The 19,378-nt window shown below is 45.7% G+C and overlaps 1 protein-coding gene across 13 annotated transcripts in view; it reads right to left on the bottom strand.

Annotated features, from left to right (window-relative positions):
• Nucleotides 1–2,063: 2,063 nt before the first annotated feature.
• The window catches only part of LOC101932172 (zinc finger protein 189-like), a 30,839-nt gene continuing 13,524 nt past the window's right edge, over nt 2,064–19,378 (bottom strand). For 9 of the 13 annotated variants that reach the window (XM_042844849.2, XM_042844850.2, XM_024109516.3 and 6 more), the window contains exons 11-16: nt 14,764–14,877; nt 13,556–14,080; nt 8,705–8,818; nt 6,978–7,481; nt 5,593–5,706; nt 2,064–5,227 (exon numbers count right to left, since the gene is read on the bottom strand). In XM_042844849.2, coding sequence (XP_042700783.2) covers nt 4,632–5,227; nt 5,593–5,706; nt 6,978–7,481; nt 8,705–8,818; nt 13,556–14,080; nt 14,764–14,877 — 1,967 coding nt within the window. In that variant the 3' untranslated portion in view covers nt 2,064–4,631. The remainder of the gene's footprint in view (nt 5,228–5,592; nt 5,707–6,977; nt 7,482–8,704; nt 8,819–13,555; nt 14,081–14,763; nt 14,878–19,378) is intronic. The other 4 variants (XM_042844856.2, XM_065568646.1, XM_065568648.1 and 1 more) reach the window with 4 other exon arrangements.

Here is a 19,378-nt window from a genome sequence, read left to right as displayed (position 1 = left end):
CAGTTTTCTTAAAATAGCCATTCTTGAAAATCACATTCAGTGTGGATTCCAAAGTTACAAATGAAAGAAAAGCAAGGCCAGTTTTGAGGAGGTCTCCATAGCCTGGCCTAAGGAGACAATGGCCAGAATTTAATGGGTGGCCTTCTCAAAAGGAAAAGGGGTCAGATTCCCATAAAAATAACTGGTTGCAGAAGTTTTTAGCAAAAAAATGCATCCATCATCTTTCTTATAAATAAATATGGACATCTCATCACAAAAGTCATGACTTTCCTTTGCTAACAAGGGAAGTGGGGAACTAAGTGACCTTTACAGTCTAACCGGTAAAAGGATATACAACTCGTCTTCTTGAGTAGTTTTCCTCTTAACAGAATAAATTCCATTTGGAAATAATTCATGTCTATACTGATCAGTATTCTCAGATACCTCATTTCTCTCACATATTCCATCACCGCAACCTTTGGAGTAAAGTTTTATTTCAGAATTCCTTAGTCAGAAAGGAGTAAAATACATCAAACAACCCTTTAAGGATTAGCCACCATTTCCTATATTACCAATAAAAAGAAAACAATATAAATCAGAATTATATTGGAAAGTTGAAAGTCATCACATAATTAGTCTCTTCCTTCTTCATTAACAAATAATTAACCTCATGTTTAATTTCATTCTCACGGGTAACAAAAATCTTATATATTACTTTCTTTTAATTCCAATTTAACACCAATTTCCACAAAGTGAACCCTTCTGTAAAGTTGTGGTTTACACCCATATAGAATCATAGAATATCAGGGATAGGAAGGACCGCAGGAGGTCATTTAGTCCAACCCCCTGCTTAAAGCAGGACCAATCCCCAACTAATTCATCCCAGCCAGGACTTTGTCAAGCCTGACCTCAAAAACTTCTAAGGAAGGAGATTCCACCACCTTCCTAGGTAATTCATTCCAGTGCTTCACCACCCTCCTAGTGAAAAAGTTTTTCCTAATATCCAACGTAGAGCTCCCCCACTGCATCTTGAGACCATTACTCCTTGTTCTGTCATCTGCTACCACTGAAAACAGTCTAAATCCATCCTCCTTTGACCCCCCTTTCAGGTAGTTGAAAGCAGCTATCAAATCCCCCCTCATTCTTCTCTTCTGCAGACTAAACAATCCCAGTTCCCTCAGCCTCTCCTCATAAGTCATGTGCTCCCATTTTTGTTGCCCTCTGCTGGACTCTTTCCAATTTTTCCAATCCTTCTTGTAGTGTGGGGCCCCAAACTGGACACAGTACTCCAGATGAAGCCTCACCAATGTTGAATAGAGGGGAATGATCACATCCCTCGATCTGCTGGCAATGCCCCTACTTACACAGCCCAAAATGCCGTGATTCCTTGAGGACCTGCTCCAAGATTATTCCAGGGACTGAGGTGAGGCTAACTGGCCTGTAGTTCCCTGGATACTCATTCTTCTCTTTTTTAAAGATGGGCACTACATTAACCTTTTCCAGTCATCCAGGAGCTCCCCCAATTGCCATGAGTTTTCAAAGATAATGGCCAACGGCTCTGCAATCACATCCGCCAACTCCTTCAGCACTCTCGGATGTAGTGCATCTGGCCCCATGGACTCATGCTCGTCCAGCTTTTCTAAATAGTCCCAAACCACTTCTTTCTCCACAGAGGGAAGGTCACCTCCTCCCCATGCTGTGCTGCCCAGTGCTGTAGTCTGGGAGCTGACCTTGTTCGAGAAGACAGAGGCAAAAAAAAGCATTGAGTACATTAGCTTTTTCCACATCCTCTGTCACTAGGTTGTCTCCCTCATTCAGTAAGGGGCCAACACTTTCCTTGACTTTCTTCTTGTTGCTAACATAAATGAAGAAATCCTTCTTGTTACTCTTAACATCTCTTGCTAGCTGCAACTCCAAGTGTGATTTGGCCTTCCTGATTTCACTCCTGCATGCCTGAGCAGTATTTTTATATAGGTGCCTTCCATTTCTGGAAGTTAGTTTATTTACGGCTCTTCTGCCATAAGCGTTGGTGGAAGGGGTCTCACACTGTGTGGCAAGGTTTGCAACATGAGAAAAACCTTCTATTCTATTTTCACACTTTTTAATCTTTCAAAGTAGCAGGAGATGGAGATGCGATACAAAGTCATAAAACACAAGACCAAAACCAAGAGATCAAAGCATAAAATCAGGACTCAACATTCATAGATCCTGCAGTCTGAACTTGGAGCTTGACCCACTCATTTCCTCATGGGTTACCAACACTTGCACAGAAGGAAAGTGCTTATTGTCCAACAAGGAAGCCAGATTGGGATCCTTCTGAGGAAGGAATGTCCTCCGAAGGCATCAACTCTTTTTCTTTGCCTCATGAAACTTTGGATTCAAACGGTAAAAGACAATTGTTCTCAATTGAACTGGCATCTGTTGGGACTCTAATCAATGCCACAGAACTAGGGAGTTGTGTTCTAAACACATTTCTGCTTAGACCGTAACTCACCATAGCTTTCATCTCTGTGCTGAAAACCAGCAATTAGATGCCTGTGGTTTCTGAGTTCTTGCCAAATCCTTGGTCTTGAGGAGGACAAATTTACATTTCTCTGGAGAAGAATCCTTTACCAGCCCACCCAGAATGTCAGCTGTGCTAGTGAGGAATGACTTCCTCAAACATGCCAAGGTTACTTCTTTAATCTGATAGCACAGGTCTAAATCAGAAATCAGATATAGCCTGGTGAGAATCACTGGATGGTACAAGAGGTTGGTTTCAGTTTAAAAAAAAAAGTTATTTTTCTTCAGCAGTCTCACATTGAACATTGATTTTATTTTATACACATTTGCAGCATTACAAAGGGTGAATTCAACATAAACACTAACTCTGTTTCCCCCACATCTGCATAGCTAACGGCAGTATTTAGGATTAGCTAGGAGATATCTCCAGGAGTAACTTCCTGTAGGAGCTGGGTCACAACTGTGTTGGGAACTAAATGCATGGGCATTTTGCCGAGTTCCAAATCACTTCCTGTGACGCGCTCTCCCTGCGTTATCGGAGCGAATACTGACTTAAATAATTGACCAACACTGCGATTATACCTAGTTACTTCAGTTAGTTGCAGAGTTTGGGGTGTGCTGTTGCTTACCACTGCAGATTTAAAACCACTCCTGTTTCCTTGGTAGCGTATCCCAGAACTGGGGCATTCTCTCCAGCTGACAGAGCTGCGTTTGAACTTTCCCCCATGTCATCATGGAGGGGTGGAGGAAAAGGAAAAATAAAGGAAGAAATGACTATTGAAGCAACTGGTCATTTGCCTCCAAGTGCCCAATAAATCTGAACTACATTCTGCCACAGAAAAGTAACATCCAGTTGTGGGACCAAACAGCCTTCAGGAAAGAGAGAAGAATCAGGGCCGGATTTACACCTTCTGTGCTCCTAGGCACAGCATCTTCAGCGGCCCCCCTGCCTCCCCATGTGGCCCTGTGCCCTCCCCCGCCCAGCAGCGCTGTGTGGCCTGCTCTGCCGCCTGACCTGGCTCCAAGGCGGCTGCTGCAACTTTTCACTTGAGGAAGAAATGCCCCCGCCACCCGCCTGCCAGCCGCTGCCCGCCGGACCAGTCATCCTCAGCCAGCTCAGGCTGTTCCGGTACCACAGTGGCCTCTGGTGGGCGAAAGACAGAACTGCAGCATATTTTTGCAGAAAAAAAAAATTCTGCCTCCCTTGGACAAGAATTCTACACATGCTGCAAATGTCACCGAAGGGGAGGGGGCACGACGTGAGACAAGCGGAGTGTGGGGCATCTCGGCAAGGGACGGGACAGATCAGGAGGCTCCTCCCTCCTGAGCAGTGTGGCCAGTGGCAGCAGGGCACCAAAACAGCCCAAAATACTGCAACTTGCAACTGCTAAAATCCCTGGCAACTGACAGCTAAAAATCGCCCATTGGGCTAGAAAATTGCATACTTGGCAACCTGCCCGCTGTGCCTAGTTGGAAATCCGACCCTGCTCACAGAGGTATAAGACATTTTCAGTTTCAGATGGAATGAGATTCTAGAGCAGGTTACATCTGATGACTCAGAATGAGAACCACAGATTTTCCCACTGCATTCTCCTCTGATCCATTGAAACCTGCTTCACTCAGCGCTCTCTCATTATTATTGAGTTGTGTTATTTACAAAAGTTTTAGCATCATGATAATGGTTTGTCTAGACTAGGAAAAGTGGAGGAGGTTAGGACAAGTCGAGGGAAAAAGTGCTAGCTACCCAGACTATTGTACTTGGGCCATGTCAGTACAGAAAACAGAGTTGGGATTTTCCATCCGGATAGTTCCCTCGAGCTGGCTAACTGCAAAAAATGCTAATGGAGCCAAGGCCCAGGTAGATTTTACCACAATGCAGCTAACTGAGGTCATTCGTGTTCCCCCCACCTGGGGCTGATGCACATTCCTAGTAAGATGGACTCACACTCCCACGACCCATAGAACGAAGCAGCTGGCAGAAAGGGGCTTTGGGGATCCCCCCAAAGAAGGGCTAGCGGCAAAAAGCAGAACCGGACAATTCACCTGGGGGAGCTGAGACCACAATGATGTAAATGGCACTAACAGCTTTAAAGGCCACGTGTGGGAAGTACCCAAAAAAATTAAAGAAAAAATTATATGTTTTGCCAGCCCTAGACAAGGATTTTATGGTGTTTATTTCCCTGGTGGATTCTCTGATGATAAATAAGGTGTGACCCCTGATGGAAGCTTTTCCCGCACTCACAGCATTCATAGGGTCTCTGTCCTGTATGGATCCTCTGATGTCTCCTCAGGTCTGAGCGGTAAATGAAGGTTTTTTCGCACTCACAACATTCATAGGGTCGCTCACCGGTGTGGATCCTCTGGTGTCTAATAAGGTGTGAGCGTCGAATGAAGTTTTTCCCACACTCACAGCATTCATAGGGTCTCTCTCCTGTGTGGATTCGCTCATGGTTAATAAGGTGTGAGCGACTTCTGAAGTTTTTCCCACACTCAGGGCATATGTGTTTCCTCTTTCCCATGAGGATTCTCTGCTGGGCTGCGGTTTCCTGGAGGTCCTTGAGATTTTCCTCACAATTGATGGATTTGCCCATTTTCTCCCCTGGCTGGTTTCCCTGCTGCCTCTCCTCATGACTCCTGGACACGTCCCCCTTCGTCCTTTGTGATACTTCCCAGTGCGGTTCCACATGCTCAGTCTCTTCCTGCTGCGGATTCTGCTCCCCGTTCTTACTCACCATCCCACCATCTCCTGCAACACAGAGAGAAACCTCAGAAGCAGGAATGGAAAAGGGGAGAGGAAACCAAGGGCAAGTGCTGGAGAGGTGGGGGAAAATATCAGAAAATGAAATCCCGCTAACTCTTCCTCAGAGCGGAGAGACAGTAGGGGATCAACTCTGTCTCCACATCCCATCCCAACGCTGAAGGGAGGTTAGGAAGGGAACTATTGCCAGGAGTCGCTCAGGATGGGAAGGAAGGACCAATATCTGCCTGAGGAGCTGACACCTGCTGGGGACAATCCAGAGCTCAGTGAGCTCTCAAGGGCTTGGCAGGGAATCCTAGATGTTTTCTTCAGACACAGACAGTATTTTAATTGTTGGACTAATGACTCCTCACCTGGGAAGGTTCTTCTCAGAAGCTCTCTTTCCTCAGAGCCCTGGAGATCTGAGACCCACAGCTCTTCCCCTCGTTCCAGCTGGGACATCACCTCAGGCTTGGAAACTGGTAACCCTGCTCAGAGGAAAGAATCAAAGAAAATCAGGTGAATTAATGGGACATTTGTCACAAAGAACATGATCTTTTTTAAAGTAATGGTCGTTTTAAAGCACCAAAATCCTGTGGCTAGCTCTCCTGGTGCTCTAAGATGCCAGACACTCTGCCTATAAGGGGATTAACCGCTCTGCTGGCACACACAAGACCAGACACTCCTGCTCAAAGGGATTCCTAAAACCCATGGAAAAGTAACTCCACATCACGGAAAGCCAAGGGGAAATCACCTTGGAACTGCTTCCTACCGACAGAGACCCAGGATAATGAGACAGTCAGGGAAATGGGCTGGTGGGGCTCAGCTCAGTAGGGAATAGGAAGGAGAGGGGATATCACTGCATGTGGTGTGTCAGGGGTGTTGGATATCAGGAGAGCACATGCTGAGGAGTTAGGGAATATAGCGAGTCAGGTGTAATGGAAAAAAGTACGAAAATCCCCCAGTGTATGGAGAAAATTACAGAACGATAGAACCACAGAAATGTAGGACTGGAAGATCATTTCATCCAGCCCGTGCACTGAGGCAGGACCAAGTACACCTGGACAATCCCTGAGAGGTTTTTGTCTAAGCTGTTCTTAAAAATTTCCGATGATGGGGATTCCACAACGTCCTTTGGAAGTGTATTCCAGAGCTTAACTACCCTTGCACTTACAAGTTTTTCCCTAATACCTAACCTAAATCGCCCTTGCTGCAGATGGAGTATGATCTTTCAACCAGTTTTGTACGCTCACTTTATAATAATTTCATCAAGACCCCATTTCCCTATGAGAAGGGCATGTGGGACTGTGTCAAAGGATGTACTAAAATTAAGATACAGGAAATCTACTGCTTCTCTGTAATACTCTAGGCCAATCTCCTTGTCAAAGTAGGATATCGGGTTGGTTTGGCATGATTTGTTCTGGACAAATCCATACTGACTATTCTTATAAAGCTTTTATCCTCCAGGTGTTTACAAAGAGAATGTTTAACAGTATGTTCCAGTCTCATTCCAGGTATCGAAGAAGAGGGATTAGCTACAAAAAGCAGAACTGCACAACTCACCTGCGGAAGCCGAGATCACAATGAAGTAAATGGCACTAACAGCCTTAAAGGCCACATGTGGGAATTACCATTAATATTAAAGAAAATTATATGTTTTGCCAGCCCTAGACAAGGATTTTATGGTGTTTATCTCCCTGGTGGATTCTCTGATGATAAATAAGGTGTGACCCCTGGTGGAAGCTTTTCCCGCACTCACAGCATTCATAGGGTCTCTGTCTCCTGTGGATCTTCTGATGTCTCCTCAGGTCTGAGCAGTAAATGAAGCTTTTCCCGCACTCACAGCATTCATAGGGGCTTTCGCATGTGTGGGTTTTCTGGTGTCTAATAAGGTCTGAGCGCCGAGTGAAGTTTTTCCCACACTCACAGCATTCATAGGGTCTCTCTCCTGTGTGGATTCGCTCATGGTGAATAAGGTATGAGTGTTTACTGAAGTTTTTCCCACACTCATGGCATATGTGTTTCCTCTTTCCCATGAGGATTCTCTGCTGGGCTGTGGTTTCCTGGAGGTCCTTGAGATTTTCCTCGCAATTGATGGATTTGCCCATTTTCTCCCCTGGCTGGTTTCCCTGCTGCCCCTCCTCAGGACTCCTGGACACGTCCCCCTTCGTCCTTTGTGATACTTCCCAGTGCGGTTCCACATGCTCAGTCTCTTCTTGCTGCGGATTCTGCTCCCCGTTCTCACTCACCATCCCGCCATCTCCTGCGACACAGAGAGAAACTGTAAGGTCTGAGACCTTTTTCTGTGGAAGCTTCAGCCAGAAGCTAAAAAGCAGGATGTCACATCCTCAAATTCCCTCTAAATTATATCAGAACAGTGCAATATCGGGCTGTTAAGGAGGTTCCTGTCGTAATAGCACCATCACCAGAAAAAGAAATTTAAAGAGAACTTTGACAGCATTCTGCCTGGAAAGGAATCACCTAAGAGATGTGGTTGTGAAATCTATACTACTTTATTGTTTTGCCTTCATGGTCCCTACTTCTCTATTGTTTCTGTCTGGTCTCTGTCTGGTTCTTTGATCATTTCTGCCTGTTGCATAACTAACTTTGCAAGATTTAAATAAGCTCAGGTGGTGGGGTCTGATTGGCTAAAGAGTGGTTTCAGAATGGGCTGGGATGGGTGAAAAATACTGCTTTGTAGGACTTTCATTTACAACGGCTGGTGACGGTAGAGCTAAGCAGGACTCAAATTTCACTATAACAACTGTGGTCCAAAAGGAATTTCTTCAGAACCAGCTCCATGGCACAGCCCACGATCAGAGCTGCCAGACCTCAACCCCCTGTCAACTACACCGTGCAGAAGCTGGAGAGGCCCCAGACAACCTGATCCTGGCTGGCCACCAAGAAAAGTTTGTCTGATTATGGGGAGTGGTGAGCACTGTATGCTTAGTGTGTGTGTTCTGCTTAGGTAACTGTTAATAAATAGAAGTTAAGGATATTACTGTGTAAGGCTCTTTCACTAGTAAAAGACCCCACAAACCTGCAGAAGATTATGCCCTGGGTGAGGATACTTAAATTAACCAGGTTACGCCCTGACCCATGGAAGGGTAAAGGTGGGATACTTTAGAGTGTGTAGGTAACAGAACCTGAACTAAAAGGGGAGAGGAAACCAGAGTAAGTACTGGAGAGTTGGGGAAATATCAGGAAATGAATTCCTCCAAGCTCTTCCCCAAAAGGGAGAGAGGAGGGGATCAACTCTGTCTCCACATCCCATCCCATCGCTCAGGATGAAGAGAGGTTAGGAAGGGAGCTATTGCCACGAATCGCTCAGGATGGGAAGGAAGCCATAAGCGATATCTGCCCTGAGGACATGACACCTGCTAGGGAACAATCCAGAACTCAAACTACTCTCAAGGGCTTTGTAGGGAATCCCAGATGTTTTCTTCAGGCACAGACAGTATCCGAGTTGCTCTGATGACTCCTCACCAGGACAGGTTCCTCTCAGGATCTCTCTTTCCTCAGAGCCCTGGAGATCTGAGACCCACAGCTCTTCCCCTCGTTCCAGCTGGGACATCACCTCAGGCTTGGAAACTGGTAACCCTGCTCAGATGAAGGAAAACACGTGACATCAGATGAATTCATGGGACATGGGTCACAAAGAACATGGCCTTTTTTTCATTAATGCTTGTTTTAAAGCACCAAAATTCTGTGGCTAGCTCTCCAGGTGCTCTAAGATGCCAGACACTCTGCCTATAAGGGGATTAACCGCTCTGCTGGCACACACACGACCAGACACTCCTGCTCAAAGGGGCTCCCAAAACCCAAGGAAAGTAACTCCACATCACGGAAAGCCAAGGGGAAATCACCTTGGAACTGCTTCCTACCGACAGAGACCCAAGGATAATGAGACAGTCAGGGAAATGGGCTGATGGGGTTCAGCACAGTAAGGAAGGAGAGGGGATATCACTGCATGTGGTGTGTCAGGGGTGTTGGATATCAGGAGAGCACATGCTGAGGAGTTAGGGAATATAGCGAGTCAGGTGTAATGGAAAGGAGTACGAAAATCCCCCAGTGTACGGAGATGGTTATAGAGTGACAGAGCCACAGAAATGTAGGGATGGAAGGGATTTCAAGAGGTCCTTTAATCCAGCCCATGCAATGAGGTCAGACCAAGTACACCTAGACCCCGTCCCTGATAGGTATTTGTCTAAGCTGTTCTTAAAAACTTCCAATGATGGGGATTCCACAGCGTGCCTTGGAATCCTATTCCAGAGCTTAACTACCCTTGAGTTACAAGTTTTTCCCTAATATCTAACCTAAATCACCCTTGCCACAGATTGAGTATGATCTTTCAACCAGTTTTGCGCCCATTTTATAATAATTTCATCTAGATCCCATTTCCTTAGTTTCCCTATGAGAATGGCACGTGGGACCAAGTCAAAGGACGTACTAACATGAAGATATTACAAAGCTGCAAGTTCTCTGTAATACCTTAAGCCAGGGGTAGTTAATTATTTTTTGTCAAGGTCCAAATATCTTGGTCAAGGGATAGTCAAGGTCCAGACTTGAAAGAAAACAATTAAAAAAAAAGATAATAAGTAGGGGTGTCGATTAATTGCAGTTAACTCACGATTAACTAAAAAAATTAATCGCGATTAAAAAAATTAATCGCTAATAATTGCAGTTTTAAATCACACTGTTAAACAATAGAATACTAATTGAAAATTTTAAAATAATTTGGGATTTTTTCTAATTTTCAAATATATTGATTTCAATTACAACACAGAATACAAAGTGCACACTTGTTATTTTCATTATAAATATTTGCACTGTAAAGATGATAAATAAAATAAATAGTATTTTTCAATTCACCTCATACAAGTACTGTAGTGCAATCTCTTTATCATAAGAGTGCCACTTACAAATGTAGGGTTTTTTGGTCATATAACTGTATTCAAAAACAAAACAATTAAAAATTTTAGAGCTTACACATCCATTCAGTCCTACTTCTTTCGAGCAGAACCCATCATCAGCATGGACACGTCCTCTGGAATGGTGGTCGAAGCATAAAGGGACCTATGAATCTTTAGTGCATCTGCAACGTAAATACCTTGTGACACCGGCTACAACAGTGCCATGCAAATGCCTGTTCTCCCTTGCAGGTGACATTGTAAATAAGAAGTGGTCAGCGTTATCTCCTGTAAATGTAAACAAACTTGTTTCTCTTAGTGATTGGCTGAGCAAGTGGGAGGACTGAGTGGACTTGTTGGCTCTAAAGTTTTATATTGTTTTATTTTTGAGTGCAGGTGGGTTTTTTTTGTACATAATTCTACATTTGTAAGTTTAACTTTCATTGTAAAGAGATTGCACGACAATATTTCTTTTTTACAGTGCAAATAATTGTAATCAAAAATATAAAGTAAGCACTGTACACTTTGTATTCTGTGTTGTAATTGAAATCAATATATTTGAAAATATTGAAATCATCCAAAAACATTTAAATAAATGGTATTCTATTATTGTTTTACAGTGCGATTAACCGCGATTAATTTTTTTATTGCATGATTAATGGTGATTAATTTTTTTAATCACTTGACAGCCCTAGGAATAAGAAAATTAAAAGATTTCAGGGTCCATTAAAAAGTGTCTGGTGGTCCGGATTTGGCCTGTGGTCCACCTATGGACTAACGCTGCCATAGGTCAATCTCCCTGTCAAAGTAGGAAATCAGGGTGGTTTGGCATTTGTTCTGGACAAATCCATACTGACTATTCCTTATAATGCAATTATCCTCCAGGTGCTTACAAACGGATTGTGTAATGACATGTTCCAGTATCTTCCCAGGTGTACAAGTTAGGCTGACTGGTCTATAACTCCCCACGTCTCCTTAGTACCGATCTTGAACAAGGGGAACAATGTTTGCCCTTCAGCAGTCTTCTGGGACCCAACCTGTCCTCCATGAGTTCTCAACAATACTTCCTAATAGTGCTGAGATTGCCTCAACTAGTTCCTTAAGTATCTAGGATGAGGTTGGGGAATAGATAGGATTATAACTCAGTAGCAACAGACTAATTCCTCTGGAAAAGTAAGAATAAGACCATGGGATCTCAACAGGGACCAACTCAGAGATCCTAGGAGCCAGCAGGGAAGAGAGACTGAGGCTGCTGCAGATAGGGAGGGGAGAGCAGGACCCTCCAAGTCCCCAGAAGTTTCACTACCAACCTATGATGTCACCAAGCAAATGCCCATTAATGCCAGGGAAGGAGTCACCTTGTGAGGACCCAGGAACAGAGGCTGGGGTCACAGTTTGTAGGGAAGAGGGTGGGTGAGAGGGAAGGAGGCCCTGAACAGCGGAGAGAGAAGAATGAGAATCATAATATTTGAAAATATGTGAACTGAAAGTGGACTCTGATCAGAATGAAGTGCAGGCTCTCCACCAATGGGGACGGGGCAGGGATTCTCTCACAAGAGGCTCTAGATCCCCAAACCACCCCTCCCTCCTGCTCACTAACCCCACCCTCCCCACTTACCTGGTGTCCCTTAGGCCACTCATAAGTTCAGCCGACCCATCACTCTTTAGGGGTGAAAAAATCCCTGAGTGACACAATTAAGCTGACCTCATCGCCAGTGCAGACCGCGCTAGGCCAATGGGAGAATTCTTCCAGCAACCCCTAGCTAGCACCACTGGGGGAGGTGGATTGACTATGGTGATGGGAGAATCTCTCCCATCCCTCTAGTTCATGGCTATGCTGAAATGCTACTACGGCGCAGCTGCAGCGCTGTGGCTCTGCTACTGTAGCATTCACAGTACACAAGCCCTTAGTCCTAGTTCCCCAAGCCCCCTGGGGTGGAGCTGGAGTGGCTCTGTAATAACGGTGTGTTGTCCTGGATACTGGGATATTTACGGCATGAACACTTTGGTTTACTTCAGTAGGGGGCTGGCAGGAAAAGAAGCAGAAAGGGAAGACGACTGGCTCAAGAGGAGCCACACCTTGGTAAACCCTTAAGGATTGTTAAGAGACAATGTCTGAACGATTAGCTTTGAGTATTCTACCTCCTAGCTCCAGCGATTGTACAAACCTGGCTTAGACGAACAGGACCAGAAAATCAAATGGACTGGAGCAGTTAAAAAGGGACTCCCTCTTGTGAGGGGCACGGCTGTTCTGGTGACTGTTTGGGGGAAGAGACCCCGCTGGGGTGTCTGAAGGCCTTAGACCGGCCTTGTTGACCATTGGGGGACACACGGGAGTGAAGACTGTTGCTGTTATTTTAAAATCCTTTTTCCCCATTGCAAAAGTAAAACAGCCTTCTGCACACCAAAGGAGCATTTCTCTATACAGCACTGATCCCAGGCTCCCAATGGTGTTGGCACTCAGCCTGGCCTGCGGGGTAAGCACAGCTGGTACACAGGGTATGGTAACCCAGGGCCCGGTCAGGGAGAGGGAGAATTGCCGAAATCCACTCCAGGAGATGGAAAGGCATGAGGCTGACACCTGGGAGAGAGGGGGGGGAAGAGAGGTCTCAGGCAAACTGGGAAGGGGACAGAGATATAGCTAGTCCTGTCACTCACTAGGACATTCACGCCCCTTCCTCCCACTGCTCTCAGCCCTCCCTGCTGAGTGGTACGGCAGGGTCACCAGCACCCCATCAATTTATCCCTCCACTGCTCCCACTTAGCCTAAGAATAGTAACCTCACACCGTCTTCTATCAATGGATGGGCCCAGTTGACTCCCACACGCTCCATGTGTTTGGGAAGTGATTACAGCTGACCACCAGTTCTGACACTATTATGGTTCAGCACAACTTTCCGTGTAAAAGATGACTAATCTAACTGCTCTGAAATCCACAGACTTGTACTTGGGTCATGTCAGTACAGAAAACAGAGTTGGGATTTTCCATCTGGATAGTTCCCTCAAGCTGATTAACTGCAAAAAATGCTAATGGAGCCAAGGCCCAGGTAGATTTTACCACAATGCAGCTAACTGAGGTCATTCGTGTTCCCCCCACCTGGGGCTGATGCACATTCCGAGTAAGATGGACTCACACTCCCACGACCCATAGAACGAAGCAGCTGGCAGAAAGGGGCTTTGGGGATCCCCCCAAAGAAGGGCTAGCGGCAAAAAGCAGAACCAGACAATTCACATGGGGGAGCTGAGACCACAATGATGTAAATGGCACTAACAGCCTTAAAGGCCACGTGTGGGAAGTACCAAAAATATTTAAGAAAAATGAATGTTTTGCCAGCCCTAGACAAGGATTTTATGGTGTTTATCTCCCTGATGGATTCTCGGATGATAAATAAGGTGTGACCCCTGATGGAAGCTTTTCCCGCACTCACAGCATTCATAGGGTCTCTGTTTCCTGTGGATCCTCTGATGTCTCCTCAGGTCTGAGCAGTAAATGAAGGCTTTCCCGCACTCACAGCATTCATAGGGGCTCTCGTCTGTGTGGGTTTTCTGGTGTCTAATAAGGTCTGAGCGCCGAGTGAAGTTTTTCCCACACTCACAGCATTCATAGGGTCTCTCTCCTGTGTGGATTCGCTCATGGTGAATAAGGTGTGACCGTCTACTGAAGTTTTTCCCACACTCAGGGCATACGTGTTTCCTCTCTCCCATGAGGATTCTCTGCTGGGTTGTGGTTTCCTGGAGGTCCTTGAGATTTTCCTGGAGGTCCTTGAGATTTTCCTCACAACTGATGGATTTGCCCATTTTCTCCCCTGGCTGGTTTCCCTGCTGCCCCTCCTCAGGACTCCTGGATACGTCCCCCTTCGTTCTTTGTGATACTTCCCAGTGCGGTTCCACATGCTCAGTCTCTTCCTGCTGCGGATTCTGCTCCCCGTTCTCACTCACCATCCCACCATCTCCTGCGACACAGAGAGAAACCTCAGAAACAGGAATGGAAAAGGGGAGAGGAAACCAAGGGTAAGTGCTGGAGAGATGGGAGAAAATATCAGGAAATGAATTTCCCCAAACTCTTCCCTAGAGAGGAAAGAGGAGGGGATCAACTCTGTCTCCACATCCCATCCCAACGCTGAAGGGAGGTTAGGAAGGGAGCTATTGCCAGGAGTCGCTCAGGATGGGAAGGAAGCCATGAGCGATATCTGCCCTGAGGAGCTGGCACCTGCTGGGGACAATCCGGAGCTCAGTGAGCTCTCAAGGGCTTGGTAGGAAATCCCAGAGGTTTTCTTCAGGCACAGACAGTATCGGAGTTGCTCTAATGCAGGGGTCGGCAACCTTTCAGAAGTGCTGTGCCGAGTCTTCATTTATTCACTCTATTTTAAGGTTTCGTGTGCCAGTAACACATTTTAACGTTTTTAGAAGGTTTCTTTCTATAAGTCTAGAATATATAACTAAACTATTGCTGTATGCAAAGTAAATAAGGTTTTTAAAATGTTTAAGTAGCTTATTTAAAATTAAATTAAAATGCAGAGCCCCCCGGACCGGTGGCCAGGACCCGGGCAGTGTGAGTGCCACTGAAAATCAGCTCGTGTGCTGCCTTCGGCACGCGTGCCATAGGTTGCCTACCCCTGCTCTAATGACACCTCACCTGTGCAGGTTCCTCTCAGAAGCTCTCTTTCCTCAGAGCCCTGGAGATCTGAGACCCACAGCTCTTCCCCTTGTTCCAGCTGGGACATCACCTCAGGCTTGGAAACTGGTAACCCTGCTCAGATGAAGGAAAACACGTGACATCAGATGAATTCATGGGACACGTGTCACAAAGAGCATGGCCTTTTTTTAACCCCTGCTCATTTTAAAGCACTGAAATTCTGGAGCTAGCTCTCCTGGTGCTCTAAGGTGCCAGACACTCTGTCTATAAGGGGATTAACTCTCCACCGCTCTGCTGGCACACACACGACCAGACATTCCTGCTCAAAGGGGCTCCTAAAAGCCAGGGAAAGTAACTCCACATCACGGAAAGCCAAGGGGAAATCACCTTGGAACTGCTTCCTACCGACAGAGACCCAAGGATAATGAGACAGTCAGGGAAATGGGCTGGTGGGGCTCAGCACAGTAGGGAATAGGAAGGAGAGGGGATATCACTGCATGTGGTGTGTCAGGGGTGTTGGATATCAGAAGAGCATATGCTGAGGAGTTAGGGAATATAGCGAGTCAGATGTAATGGAAAAAAGTAAGAAAATCCCCCAGTGTATGGAGAAAATTACAGAACGATAGAACCACAGAAATGTAGGACTGGAAGACCATTTAATCCAGCCCGTGCACTGAGGCAGGACCAAGTACACCTGGACAATCCCTAAGAGGTATCTGACTAAGCTGTTCTTAAAAACTTCCGATGATGGGGATTCCACAACGTCCTTTGGAAGTGTATTCCAGAGCTTAACTACCCTTGCTCTTACAAATTTTTCCCTAATACCTAACCTAAATCGCCCTTGCTGCAGATTAAGATTGAGTATGATCTTTCAACCAGTTTTGTACACTCACTTTATAATAATTTCATCTAGACCCCATTTCCCTATGAGAAGGGCATGTGGGACTGTGTCAACGGATGTACTAAAATGATGATACAGGAAATCTACTGCTTCTCTGTAATACCCTAGGCCAACCTCCCTGTCAAAGTAGGAAATCAGGGTGGTTTGGCATGAATTGTTCTGGACAAATCCATACTGACTATTCCTTATAACACAATTATCCTCCAGGTGCTTACAAACTGATTGTGTAATAACATGTTCCGGTATCTTAGATACGATTATAACTCAGTAGCAACAGACTAATTCCTCTGGAAAAGTAAAAATAAGACCATGGGATCTCAGCAGGGACAGACTCAGAGATCCAAGGAGCCTGCAGGGAAGAGAGACTGAGACTGCTGCAGATAGCTACAGGGGAGCAGGACCCTCCAAGTCCCCAGAAGTTTCACTACCAACCTATGATGTCACCAAGCAAATGCCCATTAATGCCAGGGAAGGAGTGACCTTGTGAGGACCCAGGAACAGAGGCTGGGGTCACAGTTTGTAGGGAAGAGGGTGGGTGAGGGGGAGGGAGGCCCTGAACAGTGGGGAGAGAAGAATGAGAATCATAATATTTGAAAATATGTGAACTGAAAGTGGACTCTGATCAGAATGAAGTGCAGGCTCTCCACCAATGGGGACGGGGCAGGGACTCTCTCACAACAGGCTCTAGATCCCCAAACCACCCCTCCCTCCCGCTCACTAACCCCACCCTCCCCACTTACCTGGTGTCCCTTAGGCCACTCATAAGTTCAGCCGACCCATCACTCTTTAGGGGTGAAAAAATCCCTGAGTGACACAATTAAGCTGACCTAACCCCCAGTGCAGACCGCGCTAGGCCAATGGGAGAATTCTTCCAGCAACCCCTAGCTAGCACCACTGGGGGAGGTGGATTGACTATGGTGATGGGAGAATCTCTCCCATCCCTCTAGTTCATGGCTATGCTGAAATGCTACTACGGCGCAGCTGCAGCGCTGTGGCTCTGCTACTGTAGCATTCACAGTACACAAGCCCTTAGTCCTAGTTCCCCAAGCCCCCTGGGGTGGAGCTGGAGTGGCTCTGTAATAACGGTGTGTTGTCCTGGATACTGGGATATTTACGGCATTAACACTTTGGTTTACTTCAGTAGGGGGCTGGCAGGAAAAGAAGCAGAAAGGGAAGAAGACTGGCTCAAGAGGAGCCACACCTTGGTAAACCCTTAAGGATTGTTAAGAGACAATGTCTGAACGATTAGCTTTGAATATTCTACCTCCTAGCTCCAGCGATTGTTCAAACCTGGCTTAGACGAATAGGACCAGAAAATCAAATGGACTGGCGCAGTTAAAAAAGGGACTCCCTCTTGTGAGGGGCACGGCTGTTCTGGTAACTGTTTGGGGGAAGAGACAAGACGACCCCACTGGGGTGTCTGAAGGCCTTAGACCGGCCTTGCTGACCATTGGGGGACACACGGGAGTGAAGACTGTTTGTTATTTTAAAATCCTTTTTCCTCATTGCAAAAATAAAACAGCCTTCTGCACACCAAAGGAGCGTTTCTCTATACACCACTGATCCCAGGCTCCCAATGGTGTCGGCACTCAGCCTGGCCTGCAGGGTAACCACGGCTGGATGCAGGGTATGGCAGCCCAGGGCCCAGCCAAGGAGAGAGAGAATTGTGGAAATCATAGGAGTAGTTTGACTTCTGTATTTACGGGGCGGCTCTATTCAGGCCAACGGGACCGTGCGTGGGGGGGAGGGGGGGGAGAGGGGAAGAGACGACAAAATCCGTGCCTGCCCACAGGGGCACCATTTCATATTTGGGAGGGTTGGTGGGGAGATCTTTAACCGTGATTCCAGGGGCTACTTAGGCAACTGAAAACTTTTTTTTTTTTTTGCAGATAATAACTTAGAAATACCTGACAGGAGCATTATATCTAATTCCTATATCAAGAAAGAAAATTAAATAAATATTCGAACCACTCAGCTCTAATACTAACGTGTTCTGACATCTTGTGTCAAGTCACTTATGGGACACTGGTTGAGTTTCAAATTGTAATGTAGCTTCTTACTCAGATACGCTTACTGAAGTCAGAAGGGACCATCGTGATCATCTAGTCTGACCCCTGCACATCGCAGGCCACAGAATCTCCCCCACCCACTCCTGTACTAGACCCCTGAGCTCTGGCTGAGTCACTGAAGTCCTCACATCGTGGTTTAAAGACGGAAAGTTACAAAGAATTAATAATTTACACTAGTTTAAACCTGCATGTGACCCATGCCCCATGCTGCAGAGGAAGCGAAAACCCGCCCCCCCCAGTCTCTACCAATCTGACCTGGGAGAAAATTCCTTCCCGACCACTAATATGGTGATCAGTTAGACCCTGAGCATGTGGGCAAGATCCATCAGGAAGATACCTGGGAAAAAAATTATCTGTAGTAACTCAGAGCCTGTCTCCAGCCATTGAGGATTTTTGCTACAGGCAGTTGCTGATGTGCCACATGCCATTATAGGCAGTCCTGTCATACCATCCCCTCCGTAAACTTATCAAGCTCAGTCTTTAAGCCAGTTTGGGTTTTTGCCCCCACTGCTCCCCTTGGGAGGCTGCTCCAGAACTTCACTCCTCTGATGGTTAGAAACGTTCACTTAATTTCAAGCCTAAACTTGTTGATGGCCAGTTTATATCCATTTGTTCTGGGGTCCACATTGGTGCTTACCTGAAATAACTCCTCTCCTTCCCTGCTATTTATCCCTCTCTGATGTATTTATACAGAGTAATCATATCTCCCCTCAGTCTTCTATTGGTTAGACTAAACAAGCCAAGCTCTTTGAATCTCCTCTCATAAGGTAGGTTTTCCATTTCTCAGTTCATCCTAGTAACCCTTCTCTGCACCTGTTCCAGTTTGAATTCATCTTCCTTAAATATGAGAGATCAGAACTGCACACAGTACTCCAGATAAGGTCTCACCACTGCCTTGTATAAAGGTACTAACACTTCCCTGTCTCTACTGGAAATACCTTGCCTGATAGATCCTAGGACTGCATTAGCCTTTTTCACAGCTGCATCAAATTGATGATTCATAGTCATCCTGTGAATAACCAATACACTCAGGTCTTTCCCCTCCTCTGTCACTTCCAACTGATATGTCCCCAGCTTATAGTAAAAATTCTTGTTGTTAGTCCCTAAATACATGACCTTGCACTTTGCCATATTAAATATCATCCCATTTCTATTACTCCAGTTTACAAGGTGATCCAGATCTTCTTGTATGATATTCCGGTTCTCCTCTGTGTTGGCAATACCTCCCAACTTTTGTGTCATCTGCAAATTTTATTAGCACACGCCCACTTTTTGTGCCAAGGTCAGAAATAAAAATGTTAAATAAGATTGGTACCAAGACCAATCCCTGAGGAACTCCACTAGTAACCTCCCTCCAGCCTGACAGTTCCCCTTTCAGTATGACCCATTGTAGTCTCCCCTTTAACCGGTTCCTTATCCACCTTTCAGTTCTCATATTAATTCCCACCTTCTCCAATTTAACTACTAATTTCTCATATCAAATACCTTACTGACATCCATGGCAGATTAGATCTACTGCATTTTCTTTGTCTAAAAAATCAGTTCTCTTCTCAAAGGAAGATATTAGTAACTTTGTTACCACCTCTTGAATCCAACAATTGAAAAATTTTAGAAAAATCTACAATTACTTTCTATCATTTAGACT

Source organism: Chrysemys picta, chromosome 15 (genome assembly GCF_011386835.1).
Source record: "Chrysemys picta bellii isolate R12L10 chromosome 15, ASM1138683v2, whole genome shotgun sequence".
NCBI classification, from domain to species: domain Eukaryota; kingdom Metazoa; phylum Chordata; order Testudines; family Emydidae; genus Chrysemys; species Chrysemys picta.
This window is presented reverse-complemented; position numbering and strand designations above follow the sequence as displayed.